This window comes from Nelumbo lutea, chromosome 2 (genome assembly GCF_056320005.1).
Source record: "Nelumbo lutea isolate HS-2025 chromosome 2, American lotus-T2T, whole genome shotgun sequence".
NCBI classification, from domain to species: Eukaryota; Viridiplantae; Streptophyta; class Magnoliopsida; order Proteales; family Nelumbonaceae; genus Nelumbo; species Nelumbo lutea.
The window spans coordinates 34,118,470-34,129,178 of NC_142685.1; the positions used below are offsets into that span (position 1 = coordinate 34,118,470).

At 37.3% G+C, this 10,709-nt stretch overlaps 1 protein-coding gene across 4 annotated transcripts in view; it reads right to left on the reverse strand.

Moving 5' to 3' along the window:
- LOC148869759 (AUGMIN subunit 8-like) overlaps window positions 1-6,750 on the reverse strand; it is a 45,746-nt gene extending 38,996 nt beyond the window's left edge. Inside the window, exons 1-2 of one of the 4 annotated variants that reach the window (XM_088972272.1) lie at window positions 6,123-6,750; window positions 3,162-4,576 (exon numbers count right to left, since the gene is read on the reverse strand). In XM_088972272.1, coding sequence (XP_088828398.1) covers window positions 3,162-4,451 — 1,290 coding nt within the window. In that variant the 5' untranslated portion in view covers window positions 4,452-4,576; window positions 6,123-6,750. Of the gene's footprint in view, window positions 1-3,161; window positions 4,577-4,734; window positions 5,344-6,122 lie in introns of those variants that run through there. The other 3 variants (XM_088972274.1, XM_088972273.1, XM_088972275.1) reach the window with 3 other exon arrangements.
- Between the last annotated feature and the right edge of the window lie 3,959 nt (window positions 6,751-10,709).

Sequence of the window (10,709 nt, forward strand, 5' to 3'; positions counted from 1 at the left end):
GACTACTAGCTTTTATACCATGCCTACAGGGACAAATCAGCTTGATTGCACTCATGCTGGCACTTTCAGTTCTTACCCATTGCAAAACAACTCTTCAATTGGATATTTGAATTGAGTTACTAACAATATTCATGGGATCCATACTTTCTTTGGAATCAATCCCAAAAGATGCAATAGAGCTCTAAAAGCTATTAAATATCCATACTACTAATTGTATATCCACCAGACAATAAATCAAGAATTCTTATCCCCACAGTAATGTAAGGGTAACTCCAATATAAGTTGGGTTTAAAATAAAGAGAGAAGTAGTAGGCACTTGCTTCCTACTTCAGAGAAAATCCCCATCAATTCTTAGCTTTGTAGAAATGTGAAGTGAGCAAACAATGGCAAACTCTCACTAAGAAAACAATCTCCAATGACCATGATCAATATTGAAATAATAAATCTTTGATTTTTCTTGGGATTTTTGAATCTCTAGGATAGCTTCCTAGGCATCAACAAACATCTGGAAATTTCTCTTATGATCCTCTGAAAATCAAACAATTCAAGAACAACACAACCCATAGCACATAATTAGGGGCTGTTTGGCAAGTCTTTCTAGGTAGATCTTTCAACAGCCACATAGATGAGAAAATGCACTGAGCTTTGTGGTTATTGTCTGTAAAGACCAAGGCTGTTTGGTAACCATTACTGGGCTCTTAAAAACAGCTCGGGAGGCATTTTTCAGTGCGGAAAGACCAAAAGCTTCATTTGAAGCATTCCAATTTTCAGCTTTTTTGGTCTTTCCATGCACTCGTTTTCAAGTCTTTTGGTCTATGTGATACCAAACGAGAAAAGACCATTTCTTTTGTCTTTTGAGCTTCCCACAGACTGAAAGATGTGCCAAACACCGCCTTAGTATTTTTAGGAAAATAAAAGTACTATTTATAGAAAAGGTTGGGTTACAAACTTACAATTTATGCTAATTCCTCATAATTACTATTTATAGTAAAATTACGGCTTACTATTTACAATAAAATCAGACCTGATAACAAGTATAACAAGAGGGAGCTGATATTAGGAGTATGTAGATTGAACTAACAAGATGGCAGGAATCCAAAAACACAAAACAAAAAACAGAAAACTGAATAAAATATGAACAAGAATTGCAGTGGAGGAAAGAAAAGATTTTCAACATAAGAAATTTAACTAACAGATCTAAATTTGATTAACAGATTTGAACACTATCATCATCACCATCATAATCATAATCACCGGCCTTCTTGTTAACTTTGATACCATCTTGTTGTTAATAATGAGAAAGAAAAAAGAAGAGAGAAGAGAAGAGAAAACTTTGAGTCTAACAATACCACTCACCCATTCTGTCTCTCTAATGGAAGACCCTGTATGCAATACTAAAATTCCCTGACTAGATGTTTTCTTCCTAAAATAGCCTTCCTCATAAGATCATAAATCTATCTTCAGAGTTTGTATTAGGATTTTGGCATAGGTCACCATTAGGCAGGTCTCATTCACAAGAAACTCTTATGGACTTGTATAAAATGACAAGCAGTTACCAAACTCTGAAGTCATATTTGGTACGATTTTTTTTTTACATGAATAAACCATAAAAATCCCTGTTTGTTGATTGACTTTACTATTTTTTAATTTTCCCACCACATCATCTGACATTTAACCTATGATACAAGGGTACCTATACATGGCAGCATATCAGTGACATGATACAAACCCAATACAACACCAGATACTGCATTGAGACTTTTAGATATATTATATAGCATGAACACTTTCAACAAAATCCATAAAATAAAATGATATTTTTTAACAAATCGTACTATAAAAATCAAATGTAATTAAATTTGATGAGACATAAGTCTTAAAAATGACACTTATCTTCAAAAACTAGATATAAAAAAAAAGTACATATCTTATGGCATACCATATCTGTGCCTGGGATTTTAGTAAATGGAGAGTTGTATCCCCATTTCCCATATCCATGTCCATGCTGGTAATGTATCTAGGCATCATAGCATTTAACACCTTCAAAGGTATTTATGTGCCTCAATAGTTAAAATTTTAGAACCTTGTAATATAATATTACATAGAATATTGCAAGTATTATTAATTTCCTAGTGCAAAATAAAAGATCAGATGCACTTCAAGATCAACAAGGTCCAATATCAGGGTGTTATAGAACCCACCTGCAAATATTTGTCAGTGCTTTGCTACCCAAATACCTTCATGCCATACTGAAAGGCAAAAGAAAAGCATACTAAAGCAGGTCTCTTGTGGAGTATACGGGGTAAGTGGAATGCTAGAATATTTGAAAATAAGGAATAGAAAATGCAATCCTTGATTAACCTCATTATGGTAAGAACCACCCATGGGTTAGGATTAGTGAAGAATTCAAGGGGGTCACCATGGATGACCACTTGAGAGGTTGGTAGGCTATGGCAGGTTTTAAACAACGGAGGCAGCAAAGAATTATTGAATGGAGAGTCTCTAAAGCAGGTAAAAAGAACTTAAATTTTGATGGGTGCAGTCTAAGTAACCTAGAAGCTTCAGGTATTGGAGGAGCAATAAGAGATGATAGGGGGCAATATTTTTCCCAAGTTTCTTGGAGTCAACTGGCTTTGGGAACTCCTTGAAGGTAGAACTTCTTGCTCTAATTAAAGACTCAAAACTTTCCTAAAAGTGGGTTGGATAGATTTACTCGTCAAAGAGGATTGCCGAGTGGTCATTGGCTTGTTAAAGTTAGGGAAGGAGGTACCATGACACATTTTTTTGGTCAGAGAGCTAGAACCTGAGTTGAAAGCCTGAAAACCACATTCAGAAGGGCATCTAGAACAGCTAACAGTCTAGCTGATCAACAAGACAGAACAGGAGTTGTCAGGGATAATCTTGTATAGGGAATGCCTGGATCAGGGTCTGATTTGCATTTATAGTTTGGCTATCCAGAATTCTGATAGTTCATGCATTTTTGATGTAGCAATAAAATTTCCCCTTTACTGTTACTTATCGGAAAAAAGAACAAGTAAAGGAAAAGGTAAGTCAGCTAAATGCAATCAATCCATGTCCACAACATTGAATGGTAAGAAACGACAACCTGACATTTCTATAAGTGCACACATACTTCTTTGCATGCCATATAAGAGCCCTACCTCAGCTGTAACTCTCTGGACAGACAATGCAGTATCTGCTCTAGCATTGGTATACCGCCATTGCAAGTATCTATTGTATTGTAGCCGCAGCTGATGAGCTTCTTCTATGTGGTTCATTGCTTTCTTTCCTTTTCTAACATCAGTGATAAAGCTGAGAACAGAAGCCGAGTTGCTGGATCGATTTGTCAATGAGCTTATTGAAGGATTAGATGACCTTGTCCAGGATGGGCTGACCCCTCTAGGAGTTGACAAGGCTTTACTTGGTGATGGCAGACGCTGACATCTACTGGTGCGAGTTGTTGACAAAGTTCTTTCTGATGAACCCAAAGAAACCCCAACACTTGAAGGAACAGACTTGTGAATTCCAGAGAGTCTCAATGAACTGTCATCACCTATATCCCTCTCAAACTTCACTCTCCCACTATCATCAAATGTTATTTGCTTTGCTACGTCACAAGCAGTTTTTTGTAGCCGTTTGCCCAAACCATCATGTGTTGATGGCCTCCCCACTGGAGAAACCCTTCTTACTGGAAGTGGAAAAGAAGCTCTTCTGCTACTCCTGTCAGTAAGATCCACACTTCTTGTCAAGACATTAGGAGATAACTTCCCACCTGTTGCGCTAGGCCATCTATGATGATCTATCACTCGAGCATATGAATTATCAACAGGCTTTGAATTCTCTGACTGATCAGAGGCGTTCTTCCCTCTAAGGGGATTCCTTTTCTTCTCAGGTGTTGCCTTGCGCTGAACAGCAGGTGATTCAGCCTGCTTATATGCCACATTGGATGAAGGCTTTAAGGTGTGATCAGAAGCGTGGCTAACTGGTTTTTCTCTCTTAGTAATGGGAAGGGAGAAAGTGTCTGACTGGAAAGAAACACAAAGACTCCGCATTGTTGAGGGCCACAAGCCCTCTGGTGTCCTGCCGCTCATCCTCCTGGAAGAGGTGTTTGTTTCTGCAGACGTATCTTTGACTGGCGTTGAAGGCCTTGGTGGGGAAGGTGGTGTGGAAGGGCGCCTCCGGCCAACCGATTGAGCTCGCTTGGGGAGCGAAGGGGATGATGTAGAAACAGTCCGTGTGACGTTAGGCGATGGACACCGCCTACGAACATCCGGTGTGGAGCGGGAAGGCGATGTGATCCCAGCCTTGTACCTAGATGTAACTTCCCTCGTTTTAGGCCTTCCATTGGCTGCATTGTTCTTCTCGGATGGAACAAGCGGTGGCCTTGTAGTCTCCTCTACTATCCCCTTCTGTGGTGCCTGCTCTGCTTCATAAACATCCATCCACACCATCAAAGTCAGACCGCATTGATATGTTCTTCATTTATCTGTAGGCACACATGACAGATTTTCATGCTCCCCATTTAAAGAAATGGCACCGAACCCTTAAAAAGAAGATCCCTCTCTGTGCAAAAAATCTGAACAAATATACACAACCAAAAGAGAGGAATTACAGAGAAGAAAAAGAAAAAATAAATAAATAAAAAGGAACTGCACATACAGAGAAAATTTAAAAAAAAAAATCTTTAAGGACACCCAGATCTGGTTAAAAATGACACTCAGCAATGCAACTCACCACTGTAAATGGGTTTTCTTCTCTGCTCATTAGGAGCCCAAATCCAAGCAGATCAGGCCATGAGAATTTAGTGAGTCCGGAGACATCTGTCGTTCTAAATTGCAGAAAATAGCGGAATGGGCTAAACATGTATCAAATGGTCATCACTCGATTCATAACAAACAATGAAATCATGGGAGAGGCCGTTGGATAGCAAGAAGCAGCAAGGGTTAGACCTTAGGCCTCGGATTCACTGGGGAAAGGAGATGTATGAAAAGAAGCGATTGGTACGTATGATAAGAGAATTCTTTTCCCTCTCCTTTTATCCCCCTCACGGGAATGCCATAGTCAGTCGGGCTGGAAGTGGGTGCACACCTTCTGGTCTGCTTCTTCAACTCCTTTTCAGGAAAGGAATTGAAAGACAATGAAATGAACGGAGAAAGTTCTCTCTCTCTATAAGTGTAATAGTAATGGTGGCGACGACCAGGGTAAAGATGTAAGAAAATCCGAGAGCAGAGAAATGGTTTTTATCTTGGGATCAGGCCTACTCGAGGAGAAATAGCAGATGGTTTTTGCTTCTGCTTTTAACCGTTTTTCGTGGGTAATACCGAGCTCGTGACCTGAAACCACAAAATGCATTTATGGAGCTCCTTGTTTGTTTGCATTTTCCAGATTTTCGTTTATGGAGCTTTTTTGTTCGGATTTGAAGATTTAGCAGAAGCAGATTCTCTGAGTTTTTTCTAGGGTTATGGAACAGGGTAACAGACATGGATGTCCACGTGTAATGGAGATCATTGTCCATCCCCATGAATTTACAGTAAAAGCATTAACAAGTAAAGCCTTTTTTTATCAAACAAACAAGGCCCTTTCTAAAGAATATAAGCAAACAATTTTGATCTCTTATACTGCTTCTAGAGAGTTTTTAATCGTTCGGTTTTGCTCATTCAATTACTTTATATTTGGGAACGATAATCTTTTGTTTTTAGTAAACGAGACGGATAGATAGAAAAAATAGGATTAGTTTAAGACGAGTTATCGATTTACGTGAACGATTCGTTGTTAAGTGTGTATTTAATTGGTTAATGTTCCTTATTTTCAGGATTTAAAATATCATTTATAAGTAAATCACGTAATTTCGAATTAACTATTAGCGTGAGAAACTTATTTTTTATACATAACTATTAGCCTGAGAAACTTTAATAAATAAGAGGTTTGACATAGCCAGCAATTCGATTGAATCCTGAATGCATTCAGAAAATTTTTATGGATTCATTAAAAAACAGAGAGATTTCTTAATAACTCCACAAGAAGAAGGAAAGAAAAATAGAAAGACCATTATATTATATATTATATAAATCATCATAAACCCTAAAAACCAAAATAAAGTCCAATGCAAATAATGAACTGACCTCTGAAATCCACACCAGATCATACTTCTCTCAAAAGCAACTATATGTGTATATCAACCAGAACGAATCCAGATTCTCAGACTCAAACTTGTCAAAACTAGCAACCTTCTGAACCCTAATTCAAAATTCCAACAACTTCTCAACCTGTAATTCCCTCCGAAAACAACACCTCGGTAATCCAGATCACGGTTTCCAAAATCTCGAGTCAAAAGACAGCGTTTTGAAGTCCAGTCCAGTTTCCACACAACCTCAAAACTCCAACCAAAACACCCCCCTTGGTTCAATCTGTCTATCCAAAGAACTCCAGATTTCCCAGCAACGAAGATCCAAGTTCAGATACTCCAGATTTCGATCCGAGGACGGCGACCACTTGCTGGACGACTATCAAGCGACAAAGTTTCCGGCAAGAAAGCGGCTGGGTTTCTCCAAGAGTCCAAACCACGCGAGAACTGAAGAATCGAATCTGGAAGAAGAAGAAAATGTAAGAAAGGAACAGATTTCAGTTAGGAAGGACGTTGGAAGGAGTCTGTAACGGACGTTGTTTTCGCGCCACCCACTTGTTCATGGTTCCGGTTTTTTCTCGTAAAGGAGATTATTTCTACGCTAAGACATTTGTTTACATTAATATGACGATATTACCCTTGTAAATATGTCTAGTGACTTTAATCCTACTTTTGACTATATTAACCCATTGACTATCCAGTAAGGGCAAAAAAATTATTCGGATCTGGAAATGGACCCACAAAATGCTGGATCGGTATAGGATCCACCGAACCATATTCAGTCAAATTTCAACATGTGGGTCGGGTTTCACTGCTTTTTGCATTTGCAGTTTTGCACCGTATAAGAAAATGGGTCTTTCATTTTATCCAAACCCGGTAAAAATCACACCATTGTGGGCCCCACTTTCAGCATTTAATACGGGTTTGGGAGGAATGAATTTATGATTCACAGCATCGGGGAGGGCCCACAGGAAATGAGGAGATGGATTTGGGTGTGGGGTGTGGGGGACCTTACCCATAAATAAATGTTTTCTCCTTCAAAGGGTAAAGTGCGTTTTTAGGGTTTAGACAAAAATGGATAAAGATTTGAAGTTGTACTCCATCATTTCTCTGCTATGCAGTTCAGGCAAATTAGGGTAAGAATCTTGCTTTTGATCATGGGCAATTTTACTTTTACAGTCAAAAGGGAGCATGCATTTACTTTTACTCTTCTCTCTTTTCATGATTGAGGCCAATGGATTTCATCCAAAGTGGCAAAAAAATTAGTTATTTAACAAAAAATTAAGCCAGGGAAGGGATAGTATATGCCTGAATGGTCAAGGTTGGGATCCTTTTCTTTACATGTGAAAGTTGAGTTCTCATCTAAGAGATGTGGGTTATGTGGGTTTATTTATTTGAAAGGGATTGAAGATATAATCAATGTATTGTATTAGTGATAAGGGAAATTCAATGTTTTTGGTAAACAGTGAAATTTGGTAAGAAAGTGAGATATTATAAGTTGAATGTGGTAGAAGGGCTAGAGGTAGACCGAAAATGACATGGGTGAAAGTGGAAGCAATAAGATTAAACAAAATGGAATGGTGAAATAAGATTCATATGGTCGATTGACTTGATTCTATATAGTTTGGACATAGCTTAAATGATGATGATGATGATGATGATGATGCTAATGATAAGTGAATTTCAATAAAAAATAATTTAAACATTTTATAATTCAATAAAAGACATGATACTAAAGGGAACATATTGACAGAATAGTGAAACAGGGTGGGTTCATGTAGTGGAGGATCCCATATGAATGGGATAAGACTTAAACGATGATGATGATGATTATGATAAGTGAAATTCAATAAGAAATATATTGATTACTAGTGTTAATCAGATCCAACAAACAATAAAATGGGATTTTATTAGTAGGTCTTTATTATAATAGAAAGAGGGAATTGATGGGAGGTAAAAGGCCCTCTCACCTTGGTGTCTATATCACTATATGGACCCATAACTCTTTCGGTTCATTTTTTTGGTTATAGTCTATTAGCCTGTCACTAAATTTCTATTCAAATCTTATGTGCATTGCATCGGTTCTCACAATAACATATTCTCCAAACAAAGATGATAACATACCTGTAAATACCCAATCAAGCAATTGAGTCTTCTCAATACCTCGCTCAGTATGGAAGCCAAATTACTTGGAGAACTAAAACCCAATTCTTGCTGTCTTTGATTTTCAGTTGGTGTGAGGTCTTGCTATATAGATCCTTGGTCTATTTCATTGCATCCCTTTCTTTGTAGTTTGAAGTCCTATGATATGTGAATTTGAAAATAATACAAATTTTTGCAATTATGTAACTGGAAAATTGGCTTTTCACACAAGTCATTTATAGAAAAAAAAATGTAGACAACCCAAATAAAACTAGTATTGTGGCATCATCTTGGACGTTGGATAATATAGACTATGTTGAAAAAGTTGCTGACAGTACTGGTGCCAAATAAAAATAGTATTGTTTTCTCATAAAATTGCCTATGTGATAGTACCAGTTTTAAATAAAAATAAACACCGTTTTCTCTACAACTCCACATGCCCAACACCATTTTTATCAAAAAATGGTGTAATGCTCCCAACACCGATGCGAAACACCTACCTAGTATCTCATCAAACATAATTTGATGGTTTTCTTTGTGGGGCCTGGTTTGCAACACTAAAAGTCACTGTGTAAAATCCCTCCCTAACAAGAATCTATTGGTAAGTAAATTTTTTGACTTTCTCAATGTTTAGAGATGTCAACAAGTCAACAAGTCAGGATTAAGGATCAGTATAGTTCCGCCTCAACCCTAACCTGACCCAGTTAGATGAAAAGGTAGTTCCAAACCCAACCTGCCCCAAAAACATATAATACACCTATATTCAGCCTAATAATGAAAGAGCAAAAGTGAAAACTCTTATAAAATAAGATTCTAATAAATATGTGATTTGATTTTTCTTATCTACACCGGAAACAAGACAAATATTCACTTTTTATATAGTATAAATATTTAAATTAGATAAGTGCGGGCTTAACCCGATCCATTGGTATATCTACTGTCTCCTTCCCAAGCGGTTTGGATCACTTTTGCGTGAATATCATAACATGCATGTAACCAATCAGGATTATTCTCCCTCTACTTTGCCTCATTGGTTGTATCATCCCTCCCCATGGCTGAAATAGAAAATCCCACCCAGAGGGCTCAAAGTACCCAGTTTAAGAAACATCTTCTTATGTCAATTATAAAACAAATTTATATGGCACAAAAATACATTTGTTCGGTACTCATACAAAAGCACTTCAAGCTGTAAATGTTGCACAATAAGCTCTATAAAGTTGCACCCTTATGTTTCCAAAGTCATTGTGTTATCATTATTGAAAATTGTGTTTTCAAACCTTAGAATTGTTCTAATTTAATTTATCGTTCTTTATATATAGGGAACCAAGATTAAAGAAAAGGATTTCAATTCAAGATATATGAATTCTCACGAACAAGGATAGAATACTTTAGTAATTTATGAGAATTTTATGGGTGAACAAGGAAAAATATTGACCCAAAAAACACAAAAAAGTATTTAACAAAACAAAGCAAACACAAAAAAAAAAAAAGAAAATCAGGTATTGCACGGAATTAGAGTTCTATGTTTGGAACTTAGAACACGACCAAGTGCGTTTCTTGGTCTACCACCCTATATAGACCTAAGAGTCGTGCAAGAACTTCCTACAGAAACAAACATAACTATTTGGTCAAATCAAAGTTATATACCAATTCACACGCAATTCTTTCTTAGTTTACTAAACAAAGTAGGTAATCGGCTTATCCAGATATCCTTCCCAACTTTTTTGAACGGGCTGAGCACTTGGAATGTGGAGATCAGATTGAATCTCAAGTAGGGAATCTTGTAGTCATAGCCCAACTCATCCACAAGGCCACAATCTTAATATGTTCGAGGTTCTAGTCAATATTCAAAGTAGTATCACAACATATCGGTGCCTATTGTATAGGTTCGAAGCCATCAAATACTACTTACAACATGTATCATTCGTAGAGATGTCTTGGTTCAAATTTTGAAATTTAAAAGGCTTTGAGCCATGTTTGGTCGTATTTATTTATTAAATAAGCACTTATTAATAAGTGCTTATTCTAAACAAGCACTCATAAGTATTTAGTGAAAAAGTGCTTATTTCACATAGAGATGGTATAGGTATTGTCAAAAATTACATGGTGGACAAAGATAGGCTAGGAAGAAATAATCACTTATGTTGCTACCAAATATGGAGCCGAGTGCAACAATTGTATTTCTAGTGTCTGAGGTTGACGGGTCCAACCTATTGAGACAAAAAAGACGTTAGAGGCCTCAAGAGTTGTCCCAGGGGCGAAGACTCCAACGGTCAAATTAGTCGAGGGATATGAGGGGTCGGACCAAGCTAGGAAACTTAAAGCTTAAGTGTCTGTGTCTTTACCTCAATGTTGGAGCCCTTTTTATAGTCGGAGTTGCCTTAGAAGATGAGCAGTTGGGAGTGGTTGATAGAAGTTCATGATGGACAGCCAGGACACATCC